Genomic DNA, 25,447 nt, shown 5'->3' with positions numbered 1-25,447 from the left:
TATAATCAAGCTCCGTAAAAGCTGGTGCTTTGCATGTGCGGGTGATGGTGCGCGCGCGAGGGTGGTTGTATCGTGTATACATACACATACGTCCCGAGTCGACACCGCGTCTACGTATAATATACGATACTTTTACACACGTGCTCGCCTATGTACGCGACAGTAGCAAACAGAGGTGCACGTATATACACGCGTATCGAAATACGCACATACACACGGCAATATAAGATCGTCGGTGCACTGCTGCGCTGCTGCTGCACACCTCTCCGCGGACTGGTGCACACGACTAGCGTGGTGTAGGCGCTTGCGCAGTCGCGTCTCGCAAGCTCGCAGTCGAGCCGCGCGCCGACACAAGACAGCAGCAGCAGCAGAGGGAAAGAGCGAGAGAGAGAGAGAGAGAGTGTGTGTGTGTGCTCGGCGGCGCTGAAAGCGAGACGCGGGCGGTGCTGTGTCGCTAGTACTCCACCGACAGTAGACCCGGACGCGATAGAGAGAGAGAAAAATTGAGAGTGCGAGAGAGCCGCGAGCAGCTTCCTCGCGCGATTTTCGGTGTGCATCTAAACATTTGAAAAGTAAGAGGCCCGTCCGAGCGACGATTCTCGCAAAGGAATTTTACGCAAAGTAACCAACGCTCGAGAAATTCTTCGAGCAACCCCCTTGATTCTCTCCGTCGCAGTCTCGTGGTCAGTTCTACGTTAAAAATACAAAAAATAAAAAGTAAATAAATAAATTCACGATAATCGATCCTCTCCCCCCGGAGTTAACCGAATACGAATCGCGAGGCCGGTGCTTGTGTGAAGAAGAAAAAAAACTCGTTAGCCCGTGCGCGAGTGCCCATCAGAGGCTCTCGGATGCCCGCGTGCAGCCCCAGCCCCCCAGGTAGCGGTGCAGCAGCGGTAAGCAGCAGCAGCAGCAGTAGCAGCGGCCAAGCCGACCAACGGGCAGTGCCGCCCTCCTCCCATGCCAACAGAGGCCTCGGTCGGCGGCCCACAACAACAACAACAACGTCAAGAACAAGACAAGCAGCAAGACCCTGCAGCTGCGCCGATGCTCCAGCCACCGGTGTCGCTGCTCGAGATGGCCTCGTTACGACTGCCCGACTCGGACGAGTTCGACCTGGAGCGTAGACGCGGTCAGGCGGCGGTGGCTGCGGCGGCGGCCGAGGCGACGAGGCAGTCCTCGCAGCAGCATCCCAGCGTCGTCTCCACGACCGGTGGAATCGTCGTCGGCGGTGGCGGTGGCAGTGGCCTGACGGCTCTCGGCGAGCTGCGCAACCTCGTGGGCTCGCGGGCCGAGCTGCTGGCCGACTACGTCAACGGCTCGCTGCAGGATCTCTTCGTGCTGGCGAGCACCCACAGGCCCGGCAGTTCACAGTCGATGTCGCCCACCGAACTCGGCTCCGGTGCTAGTGGCAGTGGTGTTGTCGGCAGCGGTGCCGGTGGTCTGAGTCTGGGCGGCCTCGTGGACCCCACCTCGGCCGTGGTCGACGACGACTTCGTCCTCCAAGCCCTGTTCAACGCGACGACGAGCGCCGCCGGCGGCGTCAACAATCTGTCGCTGGAGCACGTCTCCGATCGCTACTACAGGCACAGCGTGGCCATGTCGGTGGTGTACTTCGTCGCCTACTGCCTCGTCTTCGTGGTGGGCCTGATCGGCAACAGCTTCGTCATCGCCGTGGTCTATCGGTCGCCCCGCATGCGCACCGTCACCAACTTCTTCATCGTCAACCTCGCCGTGGCCGACGTGCTCGTCATCGTCTTCTGCCTGCCGGCCACCCTCATGAGCAACATTTTCGTTCGTGAGTAGCAATTACCGCACCAACCTCTCTCAGCTTTGTATACGTTCGTTTGTTTGTGTATATTGGACAGGGGAGAAACTTATTTTGAAATTTGCCGCGCTTTTTGCTGCACGCGTAGGTGCGAGCGACAGCCGAGCGGGGGCGCAGTTATAGTTCGCGCGAGAGAAATAGTTTCGAAAAGATACAAATTGCCGATTTGTGAAAAATATAATAATGTTTAAACGTCATTGGTTTGCTTCAATTTTCGAGGCGATACAGTTTCTTGACTTCCAAAAAGAAATTTTCTTTTGTTAAGCATTCGGGTGGTGAAATACGCTCAAACGTTGAGATAAATTTTAAACTAGCCCTAAAGTACAACCAAATATTGTTAGAAATTGGCACAGACGACTTGGAAAAAAAATAACAGAGTCGACGCGCGGATGTACTCCTGACAGCGCGAGTGGAAATTTTTATCGAAATTTTTTTGTCGTCGCGAAAATACGCAATTGTCAATCGTGACGAATAACCAGGCAGCCGTCTTTTTTTTTTACCGTACTCGCGAACGAACGCAAATGATTCATTAATCTTGCTATTTTTCAAACAATTTGCCGCGCACTTTTTCTCGCGTCGGTACACACAATGATTCGATCGACGAACGCACACAAAAAAAAGGTACAACGAGCCGTCCAATTAAAATTCCTATGTACGAAATTGAAAAAGTACTGGAAAAAGTACTCCGAAAATTGGCGGATACATCCCAAAAAACTAACACACACACACACGTGTACACGTTATTGCATATCGTTGCGGCTCGACGAAATGTAAGTCAAGTTTTTTTCATACGTTCGCGAGCGCAAAGGGGAACGAGACGAGAGGCTCGCGGGCACGAATGAGATAGAGTCCGTATTAAAGACCACTCGTAATACTGCGACACTTTTATTATACACACACACACACACACACACGTGGTGTACGTATGTATGTGTATGCCCTATCGTAATTCAACACACAGCTTGAAATACTGCGCCACCCTCTAACTTTCTCAGTACCTGTCTATGCTCCAATATATACACACGGCGCAGTAGAGCTTGCAAGTGTGCAAGTTCGATAGTAGTAGTGGTATTATACACGCGGATGCACAGAGAGACAAGAGATCCGCGCGTCTTGACATGCCCGTTACGTATATACATAAGCTTCGTCTCGCTCTCTCTCTCTCTCTCTCTCTCTTAGCTTCCGTATCGTACACTACATGCTCTCTATACATACGCAAGATGTATTATGCATATTAATAGCGCGTGTAGCATGTATGTATACACGAATATTTTGTCCCAAACACTTGGCTATGCAAACAGGCGAGCAACTGCTGCAGCAGTGGCAGCAGCGACCCATGTATCTATCGTATATTATTATGATGTACACGCTTATAGCCCAGCAACGAGCTCGTATATATACATTATAATATTAGCCGATACGATCGCGAATGATACGGGTACAGATAGACGCGAGTTTGTGTGCGTATGTTATTATAAAAGATCGAGTGATGCAATCGAGAGAACGAGACAAACACGCGTTGCGGCACACGTTTTGCGCGAAATTCGCTAATGAGACATCATTAGTGCCTTTCCACGCGCGCAAAGTCGACGATACACACGTATGTGATACGTGTATTCCATCTTCTCTCGCGACTCGCTCTAGCTGCCAAAGACTTAATAAATGACGATGAAAATTTGCGCGTGTACCGACACGTATTACATGCTCGTGCGGGCAGTCGCGCGTTTCGAGCTGTTTTAGTCGCGAGTGCATCGGTGTGTTTGTACTGTACTTATTCGTACGCTTTTAGCGATGAAAAAGAGAGAAAATTTACTTTGGCTCGAAAACCGACCGTACGTCGTGACGGCTGGCTCGTGGTCGAGCTTGCGATCGTTGAAAAATTAATGCAATATTGTATATCGCGCGTCGCGAGGAAAATCGCTGTACACGACGAAACGATCATTGTAATATCTTTCGATTAATCGATCGTTCGTCTCGATGACTTCGTTGAAAGGTAATATCAAATATAGCCGGTTAGCCCGAGTCCGCAAGCATATAAGAGCTTTTTCGAATTTGAAGTACGTCGTTTTCCAATATTATTTTATTGTTTTTGGCAGTAAGTCGAGCGCGTCGCGCCCGCTGCTCGAAACTTATTTTCCCGCAACCGATTATTGGACGCGTACACACAGACTCGACGTACAGACTCGTCGGAGAGAGAAGCGGTAAAAACACGTCGCACGTCGAGTCAACAAATTTTCCTCGCGTTTGCTCGACAGTTCGACGAACAAAAAAAAATGCACTCGAACGATCGAGCTGCGCCGGTTGTATAGAACGCGCACGAGAAATATGTATGAAATTTTTCTGTATGTGCGAGTAGCAGCAATCGAGGCGTCATTCATGATGTCCTGCCCTGCCAACGGCCTTTAAGCGCCCGCATTGTTGGGCTTTTCTTTTGTTTTCGTTATTTTATTTTCGCGCGTCGCTGGGCAAGGGCTGTATCATTGACTGGAGAACGACTCTGAACGTTACGGTATGCGAAGATCGCCACGGTCCTGAATACAATATACGGCAGGCGTGTGACGTTTGCGTGAGTGTGTGTGTACGATAAATACTCATACATAGGCTCGAGGTGAAGGCGACGATGGACTAATGAGCTAAAAAAAATAATATCGAAATTCCCCGTGTCCTATGATTTTCCTTGCCGCGGGGGGGATGATAGATTAACCGTTATACTTATTTTTTTAACCCGAAACATTCGATGCGATATTTTGCAATGAATTTTCCTTATTTTGAATGGCTCGACGTAAAGTAGGATTACGAACTTGAAAATCGCGACGCGTCCACGTTTGGATTGAACGAGACGAGTCTCGGTCAAATGTGAAATTCGATATTGCTCGAGGACGAGAGAGAATTTTTATCGTGAAATTCTTTTCTATTAGAATATGACTTGATTAAAGCATTTTATTCAGCGATGATCAATATCATCATTGAAATTTTGCGAACTTGAATCGGGCTTATGCGGAATAAAACGTGACAATGTCAAACTGGCATCGATGAAAGAGCAGAGAGCAACAGCGCCCATATTTGCCTTATGCAAACAGAATCTCTCCTTCGTTTCTATTAGATCAGTGTATAAATTAGTAGAAAGAGGGTAAAACACCGAAATCCAATTAGCTTGTTCAAATTGATTTTATTTGACAAAAGATACATCAATTTTCAAATCATCGCATCGAATGTACATGAGTTAGGGAATACGAGAATTATGTATACAGGACTGTATGAAGTACATAGGAAAAATGAAAATTCAGATATACATTTTTCAAAATACTATAATTTAATAATTACATTTTATGCTTTATATTCATGAAAAAATCACAAAATAATTGATGTACGTAAATAGCTTCCGTTTTTTGAAACAAGTTGAAATAAACGAAAAAAGTTTATCATGCTTAAAAATGCGTAAGGTATTCTTGCAACGTTTGATAATGCATATATCCAGTTTTTTTTGATATTTAAGAGGCAGATAAACCAATTGTTTCAGACAAAGGATATAATTATTCGAACTTTTCAAGGTTGCGCAGCTTTTTTTTAAGCCGCATCCCCGATGCTCCTTTGATCAGTCGATATCGAACGTTCAAGGTTGCCCGTTTCCCGTTGCAGAAAGAGCTAGAGCTGCACTTGACTGCGCTTTTTCGCTTTATTATTATTATTTTTTTTCTCTCTCTCGCTCTTGCGATACGAAAGCAAACGGATGCAGAAAGGGAGAGAGGGTGAGGGGGGATCTCGTTCGATGCAACAACACACCGGAGGGGCTCGGAAGATTACTTTTGATACAAACAAGCTATTAAGAGCTACTTCGTGCGTATAAGAGCGCTCTCGACGTTAAGGAAAATTCAATTATTCGACGAGCGCTCGATTCCGCTCGGCCAGGATTAAACAAATGGAAAACAATATTTTTCTCTCGGGATCGTGACTACATCGAAACGCGAGCTTTCGTCGATTTAACGATGATTTTTACACCTGTTTACATCTGTCACTTCATAAATAAACACATCGATTTCGAATGATTTACAATTAATAGAGAATATTCAAATCAAATATTGACGAATTTTCATAGATACTACGGCTTTATTTACGTTTCGGGTGAACCAATCAAAATAATTATCTAAGTAACCTCTCCAAACTAATTACGAGACATAAGTTAGCCTCGACGTGCAATCGTCACAAATATCGATGTATTACATCGAAACTCGCGAAGTTAAAAATCCAGCCGCATTGCCATCGACCATATTTTTTCAAAATTAAAAGATTAATCGCGTGCTTGCGAACGGGCGACTACTTACTCGCCGTTCGTAATGAAAATGCCGCCTCTCGGAATAAAATTACACCACTCGCGCTCGGCTAAGGTAGCTGCACAGAAGTTTTAAAACCACAGCCTTGACCAGAACCTACGTATAGATCGTGCTTGCGGTTGCGGACGCGCGAGAAATCACGGCGATGTTCCTTGCTACGTACATACTTTCGTGCACGCGGCTAATCTCTCAGCGAGTCGGTCAAATTTGTTCTTTTTGATGTCGATACCGCGGAGCTTTTTTGCGAGTTGCTAATTTTCATAAAGGGGAAAAAAACGTACGACGGAGAGTAATTGACTTTCTAGGCTGCGAGAGCAAATTTTCTTCTCTCTCTCTCTCTCCTTCTCCACGTGGTGCGCCGCGCGGCTAATAAAATGAAATTTCAATGCCGTCAAAGTGTATTTAATTCTCGTGAAAATTGTATCACTCGGCTCGTTACTCACGCTTATTACAATTATAATTGAGAAAAAAATGTGCACACACACACACACAAACGACCCACACACGAGTTCACCAGTACATGCATACATCATTAAGCGCGAGACTCTATAATGCGAAAATGATAAGTCTTGAACTCGCGGGCGCGCACACGCGGCGGCGGCGGCGGCGCTAAATAAACTTTCAATGTTAAATTATACAAAACTAGATCAAGCTCAAGTTCGCGCTCATCTTTCAGCACTTCATTACAGATAGCTCTCTCGGCTGTGGCAATGTAACTTTTCAATTAAATCATTTCGATGCGTATCTGCGCCGCCGCCGACACCGCTGCAATGTATAATACAACGAATCTATTAATCGTATCCACTTTTCCAACTTCGAATCGCAAGGAATATGCATATATATAGCCGCGAAATGAAAAGTAATGCACTTCATTTTCGAGAGAGAGAAAAGAGAGAACATGTCACAAAAGTCAGTCACGGGCTAAGAGGTTTAAGATTAGGCACCGAGCGCGAGAAAGAGAGAGAGGATTAACCTATTTTAAGCTACTGTCGAGTGCATAATTTATCGATTCACCAATTGTTTTAATGAAGAACTCGGCTTCGGATTTGTTTCTTTCTCGAGGATTTATATATAGTTTTAGATGATTTTGTAAATTCATCAAGCTTTATATGAATTATAACGTTCTACATTTGCGCGCTTGCGAAAACTCGTCACGTTCTACAAATTTATCATTCGTTATGTGTCTATTAAAAAAACGGAAAGAAAAACATTATTAATAACGTTAACAACGCAAGCATGCATTGCTTAATCTAACTTTGATTTTTATAACAGTGGTGAAGGTTAAAATTCGCAGAAGGCGATTAATGTGATTAACATTATAAACCATGTATGGTATCGTCACAATTATCACCTACATTCTTATCCTAATTATCCTCGAGCCATAAAAAAAAAAACGTTGTCAACTGCATTATAGGTCAATTTCACGATTACTTGTAAAACAAAAACCGCGAAGAAAAAATGATTTGGTATTCCGAGCATGAAGCGCGAGAAGTCATGGAAGTAACGCGTACATACACACACACACAGAGTATAACGGCTTCCCCGGCAGCAGCAGCGTAGACTGAAATGAAAAGAAACCTTCACCCATCGACATCGTTTTCCGCGCTGCTGCTGCTGCTGCCACTGCTCCTGCCGCTGCTCTCGCGAGCGATGATACGATGAAGCACCCCTGCGAGTAGTATATCTACACTCGCAAACGGCGGAGAGTACCAAGTCGGTTATAGATATAAAAAAAAAATTATGTATCGTGAGCTAGGCGAGGCGAAAAAAAAAATCCGCGAATATGCATTACTTTTATTATATATATAATAGCACACGGAGTGGGAAATGAGATCAGCCGCGTGTGCGTCCAATAAACCCTATACTTTAGTTCGGCTGTTGCAAGCACGCATATGTGCACTACTGTGCACTACCAGCACACAGGGTTTATAGTTGCTATGTGTGTATACGCGCGCTGAGGCTGAGGTCGATTATATACCTCGGCTATTCGCTACCTCCTTTAAATACGTATTATATATATAGTTCGCTATTTATTTACTCGCGATATGCATCGGGCACTAATGGAGCGCGAGTATAACGTAATATTTGAGCGCAGAAAAGAGTCAATTTGAATATAATCTCTCTCTCTCTTTCTGTGTAAAATGGATCGCGAATACAGGGAGCGATCGCGACGCGCACCTACCTAGGTATTTGGGACTCGACGCGCTGCTCTATATGATTGCGTTCAGGAGACCCAGAAATCGCGATGGATGCAGAAAAATAAAAGTTCAACTGTCGAGTTTAGAGGAAGCATTCGTTCGAAACGAGGCACTTTTTGGCTTAATCTTTTCTCTCTTTTTTCGTTTGTTTGCATACTGTACGCGGATTAGATTCGTACGGTGTCGTTTTTTCATTGTCGTCGTCGTCGTTCGTTGAAATTTTGCATTCCGTGCGTGCGTCGGTGGTATTATACACGCGCGCGTACATCATACAAGTAAGTGGTTTATCAGCTCTCGGCGCGCAACAAGTTATACTTTTTTTTTGACATATATATACAATTGCTCACAACACACGCGGACAACGTATGTATCTATAACTCGTGCTGTGTACGCTTTCACGGTTGCGTACTTCTTTTTTTTTTTGTTTTTGAAGCGATTACGTTTGTCGCTGCACGCGGTCGTGTTTATTGTTTTGTTTTTTTTTTTTCAATGCCTTCGCGAGACAGAGGTCCCCCCGTATTAACGTTCGATTCAGTTATTAATTTTTCGCGTACAATGTTCACAGTTGTGTACGGGTTTTGTGCGCTCGAATAACATCTTGTAAAATCCAACGATCCATAAAACTCGTTAACGAATCCGCGCGCGCAGACGCGTTAAAGCTCCCGCGTTATAATTGCCGACAGAAAAACATACAGTTGTATATAGCGTAACTATCATTAGCCTATAGTCGTTAAATTTTCCACCGCTAAAATGAGAATCCGAAAGTCAATTACACACTCGCAGTACTGCAGGGTAATTCAAACTGCGATTTATTATAACTATCATCGCGCGCGCCGGATCGTTGTTGTATATATAACGCCATATGATTAAGAGTCTTGCTCTCTCTCTCTCTCCCTCGATGCATCGGACTGATAAACGCGAACTGTGTACGTGCGTGTATATGTGCATGCGTGTGCTAGCTGTGTGGCCATGACGATGATGTGGGTGCATGTGTGTGTGTGTGTGTGTGTGTGTATAATACACACACGCAGTGTCAATAGCCGCGGTTGACCGAGCACGTTCTCTCTCTCTCTCTCGCCGATACACACTGCTGCTGCTGCAGTCTCTTGTACTGCTGCTGCTGTTAGACAGTTGTAACGGCGCGGAAACTAGGACTCAACCCCCTGTTCGCTCTCTCCCACCCAACCCCTCCTACCCTACCCCGCACCTACCACCTAGCCACTACCTGAGCGCGCGCCGTGCCGCGATTTCTCGATCTGCGCGCCCGGCGTATATATATATACCCGCAACCAAATCAACTTTTGTAGGCCACGCTCGCGCCCGCGAGCTCTCTCTCTCTCTATATAACACAACACAGACAAGGTTGACGAAGATGTTGGATGACTCGGTGCGATCTGTCGTTGCCGTTGTAGATTCCGCATCGCTGCACTTCTCCCTTTTTTTTCCTTTTTTGATACTCTCACATCGAAGCGGCAGAGCTGCTTCTTAAGCCGCGCGACTTCGTTAAAGATATATTCTTCTTCCTCTTCTACTACTTTTTTTTTTTTGGTGTAAGGAGGTCGAGTGGCGGTACGCGATTTTTTTCATAAGATCTGTAAATTTTAAGCCGTTTTTCTCTCTTTTGAATCGAGATTAATTAATCAGCTCGACGACGACGACGACGCTCAAATATTCCTCGTTCACCCATTTTTCTTTTGTGTGTGTTTTTTAATGGAACGCTTGGGCTGCGATGATTACGGCCTGAACTCATTTGATATATCGCGCGAGAGCTTCGAGCTGAATCGATTATACGAGAGTAGGATCGCACTAGAGAGCGAAACATTCTTTGTGATCTCTCTCGTCTTTTTTTTTCTTGTCTTTGATTCGCGTCTCGAGACAAAAATGAGTTAATAGGCGTTCGTAATTGAGATAGTGGAAAAAGTTAAATTATTCTATCAAAACCACTATGCTTACTGTACATCTTACTACGTACTATACTTACTTTATATCTTTCTAGAATTATTTTGCCACTTGCGAATTTACAATACGCCATCTTTTGATGGAATCAAGAAGCTCATGATCAAATATACGACACCTTCGCTCGCGATAAATCTTGTTCAAATAAAAAACAAATTTTCGACTGTTGCTCCTTGTCTTTTTCTATAAAAACACTACTTCCTTTCGTCGGCGCATAAGAAGTTTTACGTCAAAAAATGTTGACAAACTATTCAAAATAGCGTAAAATCATCCTCTCGATCTGCTTGCGATCGCTTCTCATCTAAAAATAAAAAAAAGTACATAAGCGTCAGTGCACACGCGCACAGGCGTTCCATTCTTTGATGTTTTTTATCGGAAGATACGCGCAGCAACGAAAACGGTCGAAAGCTTCAATAACAACGCGGCGCAGCAGCTGTGCATAGCGGGACTCGGGCTCGAGTTATTATCATCGCCCGAGATCGATTTCATAATCGAGAGGTATGAGCGGCAATAACTACTTTTTTTTTTCTTCTCTCGACGCGCGATCGATTCTTTTTATACGCGCTGTAAAAACGGAGGGGGGGAAATGATAATTTTCCTTACAGTGGCAGGCAATTATTTCGATGATGAAAGCTCGTTGCATCGCGGCACTCGGACGCATCTCCGCATTGATGAACTTTATTTGAAAAGGCGATCGCTCGACAAAAAAAGGCGAACAAAATAATAGCTGTCGAAGATGCGCGCGATTTTTCGAACCTTCGCACAGGCATATAGTATTATAAAGCTCGAGAGAAAAACCTTCGCGCGTTTCCATCGTCCGAGTCTTTTGACTGTCGCATAGACATGAATTCGAAAACGCCAGTCCGCGGTCATCTTTTGTGCCTATGTAAATGTACATTAAATACGCTCCTATACGATATCATACAGACACACGACTCTGGGGGAAGGGCGGCTCGTATTTATGCAGCTCGTGTATACGCGTGTAACGAATTCACAAAAGCTCGCCAGCAGCGAGCACTTAAAAGCGACTTTTCAAGGCCTAGGTCAAAGCTCATCAGCCGCTGCGCTGCTCTGCTTTTACCGGCGCCCAACGTATGTATACAGACATGGACTCGCATTACCAAGAATCGTGTTTGCCTTAGCTAACTCGTGCATACAGCACTGCGAGCGAAAAAAGCTCGCTCGTTTCTTTCTTTCTTTCTTTACACACGACGCGCCGAACTCGATACATTTCGTGGCTAATATCACGTCCGTCACGAAGCAGAGGCGCAGATGTAGCGAACGTTCGGCAGGGCAAGAGAGATACACACAGCGAAATCGCTGTTCGAGGCGCACGCGGAATGTTGGAGGTCGCGGAAAAAAACGTGTATTTGAAAAGCGAATGAACGGACTTTTGAAAATTCACCGCGTGCACAAAAATAAAGATGAACGATGCCCGAGATGGTGCGCAGAAAGAAGACAATAGCTTGTTTGTTTAGCGGGTATGCGTGCAAAGCGTGTCAATTCAAAGTATACAAACTTACTTTCTTGAGAATGGGCTGTGGAGCTTTTTTGGGCTGTTTCTAGTTTCGGCGTGTGTATAGTGGCTTTGGATGAGGAGAGTGAATTTTAAAACATTACAATGTCAATATACATTTTACATAATGGGAGGAGCACCGCGTAAAAAAAGGGCTATAAAAAGTTTAGAAGATCGCGTTGCAAAAACGATGCGTATACGTTCACTTTTATTAGCTCATCCATTACGAGCTCTTATAACCATTTGATCGGACTTAAAAAAAGGGTAGGAAATTAATTTAAAAACAGAGTCTTCTGATCTTTTCTGTTGGAAGCAGAAAAAAATATTGCGAGTCCTGAATTTCTATTGTGACATATCATGATCGATTTATTCGAATGATAAAGTTTTCGAAAAAAAATTTATTTGATTGACGTCGGCTTTGTGTATTGGTCGATAAGCTACGCGTCACTCGACAGCAACAGATGGGAACTCCAGCGTATACACATACGCGCGCGGCACAATAAACTGGCACTCGCGCATGCATACACGTGTGTGTGTGTATAGAGAGATGCAATGCATTATGTATAGATATTATATACTCGCGGCTCTCGTAATTGAAATCAATTGCTCTCGTCGAAAATTCAATGTCAAGTATCAAGTGTTATTACGCAATATGAGCAACTATGATGGTAATACTGAATTGTCTTTTTGTCAGTCGCGAGCTTAACGAAAATTTGTTTCGCGCGAAACTCGATCGAACGCAAACGTTATCATCGATAGGCTTGTTTTTGGTGATCTTTCTGTTACAATGATGTATACAAATATTGAGAGCATTTTATATGACCCGAAAATGACCCTTTAAATGCTTCAAAGCATGTAGAACAGTTTCCAAAACAACGTTAGTACTGTAATACCGCTTCAAGCTTTTGCCATTAGATGGCGAGTACCTTCAAAAGTAAATCTACAAGTGGCAAAGTGAAAATAATTGTATAAGTTATAAAATTTAGAGCCACGTACAGTTTTTAAAAAGACTCTCACTCTCCATCGAGGGGAAAAAAAAACAATTTTTTGGCCATTCGATTTCGACAGAGAATCGGCCACACATGCACAAAAGTTACAGAAGACAGATACGCCAAGCAGACAATGGCACGATGGGCGAAGGTCGCGTGAAATTTTGCGGTGACCTCCACGCCTAGGATCGTAGAGCCGCGAACATATATACGTGTATTTAGCATGAGTATGCATACATACACACACACATAAACGAGGCAGGGAATCGAAGAAAAAGAGAATAAAAAGTCGCAGCGCGGGCGAGGTACATATAAGAGAGAGAGAGAACGGGTCCGCGCACGAGTCGAGGCGCAGATAGAAAGAGAAGCAGATAACCTGCAACGATGTCATGGCAAAATGCTCAGGCCAACACACTCTTGCCTGACCTACATTCAGGCAGCGGCAAAGCACACCGTATATACCGAAACACCACTACCCTCCTCCACCTCCTCCGCGTCCTCCGCGCAGCTTTCTATATACCTCCACCTCCTTATTTTCGCACTAAACCATTATCGCGAGCCGAGGGGGTGGCATGCAAACACGCACACACACAAACACACACACACACACGTAGACGCATGCAAATTACACACATTTATATATAAAATGTGTGTGTGTAGTTATATGCTCGAGCGCACTTTTACATATACGTGTGTAACCGAGATTCTTAAATTTATGCAGCCCTTCTTCGCGGCGCTATGTTGTATGTGCATACGATCGCACACAACGTGTCTGCGTGCGAGGCCTGCCGCACATTATATGGAGAGCGTGTGTTTGTGTCGTTTGTGGCCGCACACAATAATATATTATATCGTGTGTGTGTATGTGTGTGTGCGGCCAACGCTCGTTATACGTTTTGCGGCAAACGATTATTTGACTTTTGAGCGAGGTAACTGACTCGTCTCCTCGGGCGCTTTTTTTCCTTGTTTTTTTTCGCCGTCGTTTCTTTCTCTTTTTTTTTTTAGCATATCGTAATGACTTTTTTTGCCGCGGCGCGACGATATATTATAACGTCGTTGTGTGTGTAAGTGTGTGTGTATGCACGCGTGCACGGCACTTTATTATACCGGTTGGCCTTTTTTTCTCTCTCGGTATCTTTTATCACGGCGTGCAAACGAGAGCTGATTTTTTCCCCACTTTTCCAGGCAGGGGGGACGAGAAAAAAAATTATCTCTTGGAGCTTTTATAAAAGTATACCCGCGCGCGCGCGCTCTCGCAAGCACATAAACAAAATCACTTATGGAAATTTATCGTTATATTATTATTTTTTTTTCTTCCAGCATGCGCTCGTTAATCTTTCGGCTGATTACGTATGTCTTTTTTTTTGCCGCGCGGCTCGTTTTTGATCACGTCGCATCTCTTATTACGCAATTTTTTCAGATGCGATGCACCTTGCGCATCGTCGTCATCAAACGCAGCGGACGTATAGCGCGCAGACGCACACACACACACAGACAGTCGATGCAAAATATTTATATTGACTTCTAGAAGGTGCAGCAGCACACTGTGTGTTTGCATTGCGAAACATCGATCAAGCGCGAATGGATCATCGCGAAAGAGAGAGACTCGAGCAGATGCTTTTTTTCCCCCTTCGACGTATATATGTATAGATGAGAGACGAGATCCAACGAGCGAAGGAGAAATATATGGAATTAATGTATTTTCGAGGCTGGAAATAGTTCGGTCCGAAGTAGGTGTAATCGTCGTAAAACGCCGTGCGTATATATACGTCAAAAATATATATACGCGTCGAACAGGAAACAATGCGGTACGTCCTCGATTTACAATTATCTAATACGTCCCGTGCGTACCAGGCCAAAAACACAGGTGTCCCACTGTACTCTGCGCGAGGAGATTCGCAGACGGCTGTATACGAGTGGAGATAAAATCCGCACGGTTGCGTGTAAGTTATTTGCTTAAAAGCTCTCGTCTCGAGGTGCTGAGACGTCCAGTCGTCACTCGCGGCCGGGTGACCTTACGGTGAAAAGACGCTCGTGGCATATATGTGTATGTGTGCGTGTGTGTGTTATTCCAAGCCGTCGATCACGTATCGGCCCAAGACGCGGACCGAGCGAGAATATATAGGACAGAAATAGTCGACAACATTCGTATCATCATCATCATCGTCGTCGTCGTAGTCGTCTTCGTCGTAAATACACTTTCGCAATGTTTTTCGTTACGTACCTCTCACTCACTCTCTATTCAAATAAATCAATAAAATTGACTTCGACGTCTGCTACCGTCCATAATACACGTACATATAATAGAGTCAGAAGCCCCCGTACGCGCGGGATTAATTGTCGTAATAGCCGATGAATCAGTGAATTTTCCTTTACGCATGCGACGACGACGACGACGACGAGGCCAATGTACGCGCATCGGTGTGATTTCGTTTTACAAGCACTCGAGTTGTAGCAGTACAAATATAGCGCCAAACCGCACACGTGTGTTTACGTGATGGGTGTGTGGGCGCCTGTCTCGAATATAACTCTCTCTCTCTCTCTCTCTCTCTCGCTGGATGCTTCGGTCGTTGGATTTTTTTTTTGCTTCATTTTCTCGAGACTTTTCGGACTTCCGAGGAAAACTTTTACGACTGTTTGTGTACTTTGTCCTGTATGTTTGTAGGGGCTCGGATGCATTCGCTACTGGACGCGAGCCATTATTTTTTCTCTTTTTTTTCGTATGTACACGCTGCTTAAAATATTTCCATTATAGCCAAAGACGGAAACCAAAATTGTGATTTAACGGTTGTTTAAACCACCACTTATACTGTAATTTTCACTTTGCCACTTGCAGATTTAAAGATAAAAGGGTATACGCCATCTAGTGGTGGATACTGGTTTTAGCTATATGATTGATATTATGTTTTCATACTTTTTTGGGCAATCAAAGAGAATTTTTAATCAGTATTGAATCATTGATTTTCAACCAAAATGTTTAAATTTAATTTAACCGCTTCCGTACCTTTCGATGTATTATATACAAAAACGAAGCAGTTTCTCCAGTTTAACGATAAATTTCGTGTGAAATGAAAAAAGAAAAAAAAAGTTCAAAAATGAAAATTAGAACGTGCTGATATATATTATAAGCAAAGAACAGCTTTGAGATACTGCATATCGCCTTCCGCCTTTTTTTCTTTAATGAGTTCGCGCGAGCTCGCTGAATTTGCGTAAACTAGAATTATAAGCTCCGAGAGAAAGAGAGAGATAAATTTTAGCATGTCTCGGTTCGAGTGCAGTGATGTAGCGTCTCTAGTCGCGATGCACGTATTTAAGAGCTGCAAATTTCGAATTCTACATGTAAGCACGAGAGAGTCGAGGTTCACAGGTGTTATAGGTTCGTTGTATTTTTTTCCTCCCCCCCATCTGCGGCTACTTCAAACGTATAAAGATGTCGATAGAGACGAGCGAAGAAATAAAATAGCCGCGGCCCACCCCGCCGTACACGACCCAGGAGCTTTTGTAAATTGAATCTTCGCTCTCGCGCTTTCACTTTTTTTTTCTCCTTCCTCGAGTTAAAGGCACACGCCTCACGTAAGAAATTCGACGGAAGTCGAGGCTCACAGAGGAAGAGAGAGCCTATTGGGCTTCTCTACTCTCGAAATCAACTTGCCTTCGTGCAAGTATAAGCGCAAGAGAGGAGTGAGAGAGAAAGAGGGAAAGATCAAGAGTCGCAATGAAGAAAAAAAAGTTCAAGAGCTCTCATGTGCGGCTAATCTAGTTTTTGCTCTTTGAAGGATGTCATTTGAGAGAGTAGTTTTTCGAGCAAGTTCCTCGTAAGCAATTTTTCTACCTTCTACCTCTCTTTTATCGATACCGATCGTCAGGATTTTTCGAAAGATGTATTATTTTGTATCATAGAACTAACATTTAAGCTTACTCATTGTATTGTTAGATCGTAAGAAAAAAGTTTATCGTCCGCAGAAAAAAAAACGCACTCAATTGACTCCATAGACGATTATATCTATGCATACAAATCCATAGTACAGTTTAGAGGCTCGTTAACGCGTTATCATTATGCGCATCGTCGAGAACGAGAGAGGGTCAACTGCGCCGCGGCAGTATTATTGCAGAACGAAATTCAAATTTTTGCACATATCGCGTACAGCACAGGTCGTTTCAGCAGCAGCGTATAATGTACGTGTATATAGCCAAGGCCTATCAGTTCAAATAACTCTTGAATAGTTACTGGCCTAAGCGCGCACAAACTACGGTCAATATTAGAAGAATAAAAAAAAAGTCAGCGAGCGAGCGAGCGGCCATGTACTGCAAAACCTTAACACAGAAATGTAAGTGTGAGTGTGTGAGTATACGCGTTATGCTATACTTTGGTGATCGGTGACTCGATTACAAAACGAAACAAAACAAAAATTAACCGTGACCGTAAGAAATCAGAACATAATTCGTTAGAAGATATCAGGAGGTAATTATATGCACACACGCGAGTAGCTGATCCTTGTCGTATCATCGCGTCAACGAAAAGCAAAAAAAAAAAAGGGCAGCTACACAGCATTGCAAAAAAAAAACCACGTGTGAAGGGTTCTTCTGCATATTTTTATCATTAGTACCTTTTCCAAGAGAGAGAGAACTTTTTATTTTCTCATTTAAGGCACTCCAAGACGGCCGCTTCGGCGACCTTGACCTTTGCTTTCGGCGCGGAGCAACTTCGTTACTATGTCATGATACACAGCATTGAAAATATATATAATATATAATACACAGACACGAGCACCCGTGCGTGTATGTGTGTAACGTGTGTATCAACTTTCGGAGTTTAGAAGTCACGATAGAACTCGACTACCTCTCTCGTACACGGTACGTGGGTAGAGCGCAAAAATTTTTCATATTACATCGAATGCAAAAAAAAATAAATAAATCGACGAGAATCATTCGATAAAAAAAAAGAAAAAGGAAAGAAAATTGCACGAGCTCCGCGATTGTTTCGAATCGTATAAATACCGCGGCAAGAATATAGAATATAGTACGTAGTAGTAGTAGTAGTAGTAGTAGGATATATAGGAGTTAAATACCGAAATTGGTCACGGACACGGCGCGCCGGGCTGCGGCCGAACATAGCTATATAACCGTTATAATATATAAATATATATGCGCGCGTGTGTGTATCGTAAAAAATTCAAGTAAATTTTATTAAATTCAGTTAATTATATACTCATCTATCGGGTCTCGTCATCTAATTGACCTAAATAGTGCCACGCGCGCAGGTATATATGATATACCTGAAAATTCTCGGCGCTTCGGTGCCGAAAACTCGGATTCGATTCGACGAGGTTTTATCTACGAAAATCAAATTAAAGAATATACCAAACGAAATTGGGATATTCAGAGGTACTCGAACGTACCACCCACGCGTCGTGTCGCGCGGGGGCAATAAATTATCAATCAACGGTTAACGCATGGACGCGCTACTATAAAGCACTCTTCCTATATGTTATAAAAAAATACGTGCAATTATTATATTGGCGAAAAAATTTTACGAAAATCACACAAGGTAAAAAATTTACATTATACGGGAACCTCTCCTATCTCATATTTGATATACGGTTAAAAAAGCTCGCTCGCTCGTGCGCTTTATATTACATATCACGAGCATAAACTCGCTCGCTCGTCGTCGCTCGTCGTTGGTGCGATAACCGCAAAATAATTTCCGCTGCAATACACGATGACGGCCGTTGCCACTGCCAGTGCCACACGCGCGCGCAACGAACGAAACGAGCTGATAAATATAATTAAGTACTCGCATCGAAAGAGAGGCCACTTAATGCAAAGCACTCATCGGGTCGTATTATATTATTATACGGTCGCGCGGGCGTATCAACTCGAACGCGTTAAAACATTATATCGTCGTCGAGCTTGCGCATGGACGAATCTATTGCTGCTGCGGGCGCGGCGCTCGGCGATCCCGCGGACTCGTTGTGTCGTGTCGATTCTTGAATTATTGAGACATAATCAGCCTGCAAAAAGCGACTCGAAACTCTCCAATGAAAACTGTATGTATCGAATGTAGAACTTTGTGTCGACGTGTGTGTGTGTGTGTGCAACTGCGCATGGAAAACGATATGAAAGTCCAGTGCACGACTGCGCGTATAATACCTCGAGCCTGAGCTATATCGTAAGAAATCTAAAAGCAAAAGCTTGGTCGAGAAAATAGAATAACGATAATAGGATAAGAGAGAGAGAGAGAGAGAGAGAGAAAAGGAGAAAAAAAGGTAAACAGCCCGCGTCGTGTGTGCAGCTGCATATAGCTAGGATGTATGCGCGACGAAGGGGGGATGGTGGTAGTAGTGCTTGCCACATGTGCACATTTATGTGTGTGCGTGTGTGTGAGTCGCGGAGGTTCCCACAGTAGTAGCAGCAGCTCAAGGCCAAGATATGTATTCGTCGGCTCGAATTTCCACAAGCCCGAGCGGTACGCGGCGGCAGCAGCAGCAGCAAAGTCACGAGAAAGAGAGAGAGGTGCCACACAGCTGACCGGCCGCGTGAGGTCGCTACGGTGCAACTAGGTCGGCGACCTAGTTACTTGCACCTTTGAACGACTACGACGACGACGAGTGCACCGAGCCGAGCCACCCACTGCCAGCACCACCCCCTCGCGCGCACCTCCCCCGTTATAGTGTGCAGCAAGCACCCGCGAGAGACTATGCATATAATGGCACACGGCGAGTATCTCAGCTCACGTGCTTATGGCCTTTTATAATGTATAACAGAATGCGTGTACGTATACGTGTCTCGCGCTTTCTCGAGTTTGCGATCGAGGAGCTTTATTATATTTATCCGAACGTTTGTTCAACGGTCGCGAGTATACGGTATGTCGCTTGTGTTACTTCGATATTATATTCTATCCAGTTAATGATGATCGCGTCGTTTATTATTATCCAAGTATTCGGTGGAGAGGTTTGAAATTTGTCTAGGGTAATTCGGTTGGCTATTTTCTTATAAATAATTCATACACTCTACGATTTGTCAAATTTTACTATCGATTTATCGAAGAGCGTTTCATGAGTTAATTGCAATTTGAACGGCCATTTGCATTCAAGTAGATCGACCCAGCTTTGGTCAGACGGGGTGCATTTTGATATTGTCAAAATTTAATTCAATGCCATTTCGGCACATTTTAGTAGACTGAAAAAAGCCATATGATATTAATGAGTTGAATACCTAAAAAATGTCAAGTAATTACTAACTATACCCGTTTTTCAATTATTTTTGAAAATGATTAACAAATATAAAAAAATGTTTTCATTACTGGCATTTCTTACCTGTCTGAATAAACTCAATAAAAAAATAACGATTACACTTCCCCTTACTAACGAAAATAAAAAATTCACAGAAAAAATGCAATTTAAACTATTTTTCATATAAAAAATGTTTAAATATTTATAAGACAGTAGCTTTAGCTTTAATATCACAGAGGAGAAATTTTTCCAACGAAATCCCGGAGCAATGTCCAGCTTATTCGCCGTATAAATACTAGAGATCAGTCTGAAACAAGAAAAACACTTTCATTCCAAATTTAATTCGATGTCACGTACGCGAGCTAGGTGCAAAAAAAAAATAACAGAAAGAGAAAGAAGGCACGAGATAGAAGAAAAATAAACAAGCAAGAGTCAGCGAGTGTGTATAGGATTTGCGCTAAGAGGCTAAAATCTCGAGTGCGTTATTGAGTAGTGAAAATCGATTTAGTCGGACATTGAAAGCTTCGGCACGTTTCGTGGGTTCAAATCGTTCGTTTCTACTGCTGCTGCTCTCGACCGCTACTACTGCTACTATACTCTTTACTCGAGAAAATAGGCTAGTGTCGGAGCTTTGCTCTTTTTTATTTTGCTTTTTTTGAGCTTTCGAAGATTACTTTTTAATTTCTCGGAGTCGGAGAGTATTTTAACGCCGGAAAGCATAGAATTTTCAATTCATCGATTGGCTCGGCGTTAAAATACTTTTAAGCTCTCGAACGATACCGAAAAATGAGATTGGACCTTCGAAAAAGCTTTTATCTATATTCAATAAACTATATTTATGCTACGTTCAAGAGCGGCATTGATAACATTATGATTTATACATCCACGATTTTCTTGGAAAAGAATCAAGAGAAAATGAAAAAAAAACCACTTTAAACGCATAAACTTGGGTAATAGCAAGCATTAAGGAATAGCTAACATACGTATCTATATACCCTCCGATTTGGCCAGTGGCCCGCGGTGACCGACCATATTATACATACACAACAACAACAACAACCGACGACGAGTGTGTGTACGCGTGCAAACTTGAATTTTCCAACTGTCGTGTGTCGGCCAGTGCAGCAGCAGCAGCAGCAGCAGTAGTATAAGTAAGCTGCACGACTGGTCAAGGGTGCACAGGCACACAGGCAGTCAGGCTAGCGACGAATTTACGATGCGCATTCTCGCACACACACGGACAATACGTATTAAACGCACGGTTACACGCTTGTCGCTCATTCGCACGTATGCATTTATAATCGTGTGTATAATGTGCGGGGCCGCTGCGCTGGCGGCTTCACGGTCGTCTTATCTAAAGGCCATTGTCATCGCGCTATATACAGAAAAAAAAACTTTTAGACAAGATTTGAGGCACTCGTCGCGTGAATAAATTTCCGGACGCGCTTCGTGCCCGATAATTTACCTAACTTTTATAAAACGCTCGTTCTTTCAAAGTGCACAGCGGTGTATATAAAACAACGATAAAAAGTAGACGGCGCACAGCGTTGGCCGTATCGACGTTATAAGAAGAAAAAAAAAACAAACCAACGAGCTATACGAGCGAGCTATGCTACGCTTTAACTCTTCGAGGAAAACTTTTGGGGGGGTGCGCGCGCTCGAGCATATTGCCGAATAACATTGCGCACAAGTTCGATGGCCTTGAAAACGAAGCCGCAGGCTGGCAGGCTGGCAGGAGGCGGCATCCTAGGCATGCAGCTGCAGCAGCGAGGTACAACACACACATACATATACACGCGCGAGAATGCAAGGGATCCACTACGGGTAGTATTTTTGATCTTGAACCAGTGGCGCTCCGTGTGTAGGCGCATTCTCGCGCGCCTCCCGAGCGGAGGCGGAGGTGGTGGTGACACACAAATCTTGACATGTTCCACTTTTCAAAACGTTACCTACTTTTGCCGCCTCGCGCCACGAGTATAGGAGAAGTCGCATCGCCTGCGCCTGACTGCCTCTCTCTCTTCCACATAAGTCCTACGGATTTTCCGTTTTACTCTCTCTGTCCCTCTCTCTATATATCGAGTCATGGCAGAGAGAGAGAGAGAGAGAGAGGCTCGAGTTGATGTGCATGTATCAAGCGCGAGGCCTCCCGATATATGTATAATATAGGGATGGGGTCGCGCGCGGGAGTCTTTCGTGCCATCCCCCGCACACACACAGACATACACAGGCAGATAGATACACCGACTCTGTTGCTCGTGCGATCGCATTTAATATATTCGTATCATAAAAGCTCTATATATGTATACACACGCCTCGTTCGGTATATGCATATGCATCCGACACGCGCGCGTCTGCTCCGTTTCGTGTTTGTATATGCATCTATCTGCCCAACGCGATCGCTATATATTCAAAAGCGGGCAAGAGAATATCGTTGTCGATTATTCCTGGCAGTAGCCTAGCGACTGTGTGTCTGAAGCTATCCTTGAAACTTGCTCCGTTAAAGACTCTGCTGCCTCTCTCTCTCTCTCTCTCTCTATATATATATGCGCGGGAGAATTTTAAAGTTTCGAATAAGCCACGCACGCGTGCGACTACGACGACGAGGCATTGCGGCAGTGACTACATGTAGCGTGCATTTCTCTAAGTCCATTTACGGCCACGTACAGGCTCGCGCGCTCGGCGCGACGTTGGGATTCCTCTCCGACTCTGAAAAAGGCGCGTGTTTGCGAAACTAACGCGCGCGCGTGTGTGTATGCAAGCGAGCAGCAGCATCGTTGAAAATTTCGACGAGCAGCTCGCCGGCTTGGCAAATATTTGTACACACGAGAATGATATTTTATACGGTACGCAGCAAAAAAAAAAGTCGTAACGAGTGTACCTGATAAGCTTCGTTATTTGGGTTGATGAAAAAAAAAATCTACGTAAAATATATTGGGTCGAGTTTTACATATGCTGAGTTTGTGAAACAACGACAATTATCTATACGAATTTCGAATTTCGATGCGGCGATCGTTACACATTATATAGCTCGAGCGCCTGCGGCTATATTACATTATACACACGCGCGCGCATCGAGCTCGTGCCTATATCCATACAGCACACGAAGATCGGCTCGCATAGAGCTTTGTAGAGTAGGTATAGGTACACATGCGATGTATATACACGAACCCGACGACGACGACGACGACGACGACGACGACGGACAAGCGATAATGACATTCTGAAAGGGCCGAGGAAAAACAATGAAATGCCTCGGAGCGCCGAAGGTCGTTGCCTACTATCCGCTGCTGCCGGGGCGCAATCCATATTATTGTATGTATATACACACGCAGCTATGCGCGAGCGGGTTGGAGGTGGAGTAGGAGGAGGAGGAGGAGGTATGGATGCACTGCACACTGACACACTCGCGTACGGAGGACTAGTCGCGCGCGGGGGCCGTATAGGCCGAGTCGTGGAGCTCTGCACCACACGCACACACACACACACACACGATTCGCATCCAGCTAGAGGTTGAGGGCAGTAGGACACCTGTACCCGAGGCACACGAGAGAGAGAGAGAGAGAGAGCGATAGCAGCAGCAGCAGTTGGAATTCAGGTCATGTATCTCGGGCACTCGGTACTAGGTCACCATGCACACAGCTGCTGCCACTGCTGCTGCAACCGCTGCTGCTGCTGCTGCTCTCGCTCTCGATCCGGTGCAACCCCCCTAGTTCCTCGTGATCACTTTCTCTCTCGATTTTACCACCTCCCCCTCTCTATATGCAGCGGGTGCACGACGGCACCAACTACTGCTGCTACTACTACTACTACTAACTGACATGTCTCTCTAGCTCGAAGACGCGGGGATAACAATTTTTTCCTTATACTCTACTCTATACTCGCCTCGCGCGCGAAATAAAAAAAAAGTACTACGTCTAATTTGGAATTCCATCAGTACGCGTTCTAGATTTGCAAGAGAGAGAGAGAGAGGCGTGATGGGACTGTACAACGATGGGACACTTTGCGAGCGCGATGCACACACACAGGTGCCGGTGTCGGTATAATACACGCGTGCCACGACGTGTATATAAAGCGACGACATTATAACTAACGATAAATAAAGGTACAAGGACGAAGCTGTAGCTACTCGACCGTGTGCGATCGTGTGTCCGAATTCGGATGGCTAAATGCGCTCTGACAGACACAGAGAGAGATGCTCTCTTTTGCTATTTATGTACGCGATGATAATGTATGTTTTCGCTATATGCGAATGATTGCTGTCGTATCGGATAAACGATCATTTGATTTATTATTGACGACGATCGGGTTTTGTAGGGAAAATTTTTTGATTGGTTTTCATACCGAATAGTAGAAATTGTTCCGCACACAGTAGAAGCGGGGATACGGTTTTAATATTTTACCTAATTTTCGCAACAGAGATGGGTGTCAAGTGGACGCCTCTACAAAGCCACTTTCTTCTTTCTCTTCTTCTTCTTCTTCTCCTCCTCTCTCTCTCTCTCTTTCTCTCTCTCTCTTTCTCTCCGTCTCTCGGGAGGCTTTAAAATGATAATTTTCCAAAATGCTCTCGTGTCTGCAAAGAGAAACCTTGAAGAATGTTATCTCGAGCTTTTGTAACTCGTTAGCGGAAACTTTTCTCTCTCTCTCTCTCTCTTGGCGCGAGCGCGAGGGCGAGGGTCTTCTCTCGAGCTTTTGTAAACGTGCAGTCAGCTCGTTTCTTTCGCGCGCATCTCAATGCACGAATACTCCACTGTGCCGTGGAGCTATAGGCGAGAGAATAAAGAAAGAAAGAAAAAAGAAAGAAAGGAGGTGAAAAACTCTTGTGTTGTGTATGCGCGCCTCGAACGAACGCCCCTGCCCAACGTGTACAGCATTATGTAGGATACACGCAGTGGAGATACTTTAAAATTCTCTCTGCTTCTCTGTAAGAGATCTCTGATCTCCCTCGACTCGATCCTCTTTTTCATCGATCACGCGTAGAGTCTTAAGTAATGAGTTGCGCAAGCCGCGAATCATTTGGTTTTGGACAAGCTCTACATTCCAGCGACGAGCAGTCGCCTTACCTATACGTATAACTTACTTACTCGATCAAGAATTTGATTACAAATGGCTCTTCTGAGAATTTTCTCGCTTCTCCAAGAGCCTTATGAGCTGCGCGCGACGCTTGGCGCAAGATATCATTGTCGACGTTACAGCTTTTAATCATCCTGACATACATTCATTGCGCATAAAAAAAAATAAATAAAACGAAAGTAATCAGAATAAAAAGAGAGAGAGAGAGAGAAAGCAATGCTAAGAGAGCATTACAGCCGAAACATCGTGCATATAAAATTTGTCCGAGGGGTGAGGGATAAAGCAGAAAAAAGAGAGAGAGAAAAAAACAGGAGAGAGTGGAATAAT

At 44.3% G+C, this 25,447-nt stretch overlaps 1 protein-coding gene across 1 annotated transcript in view; it reads left to right on the top strand.

Annotated features, from left to right (window-relative positions):
- Positions 1–478: 478 nt before the first annotated feature.
- LOC106658108 (neuropeptide SIFamide receptor-like) overlaps positions 479–25,447 on the top strand; it is a 66,262-nt gene continuing 41,293 nt past the window's right edge. Inside the window, exon 1 of the mRNA XM_014379927.2 lies at positions 479–1,798. Within this exon, the coding sequence (XP_014235413.2) occupies positions 961–1,798 (838 nt within the window). The 5' untranslated portion in view covers positions 479–960. The remainder of the gene's footprint in view (positions 1,799–25,447) is intronic.

The sequence above is a fragment of the Trichogramma pretiosum genome, unplaced genomic scaffold (assembly GCF_000599845.2).
Source record: "Trichogramma pretiosum strain Unisexual culture from Peru unplaced genomic scaffold, Tpre_2.0 scaffold127, whole genome shotgun sequence".
Lineage (NCBI taxonomy): Eukaryota > Metazoa > Arthropoda > Insecta > Hymenoptera > Trichogrammatidae > Trichogramma > Trichogramma pretiosum.
The sequence above is the reverse complement of the archived record's forward strand: the minus strand, read 5'-3'. Positions and strand labels throughout refer to the sequence as shown.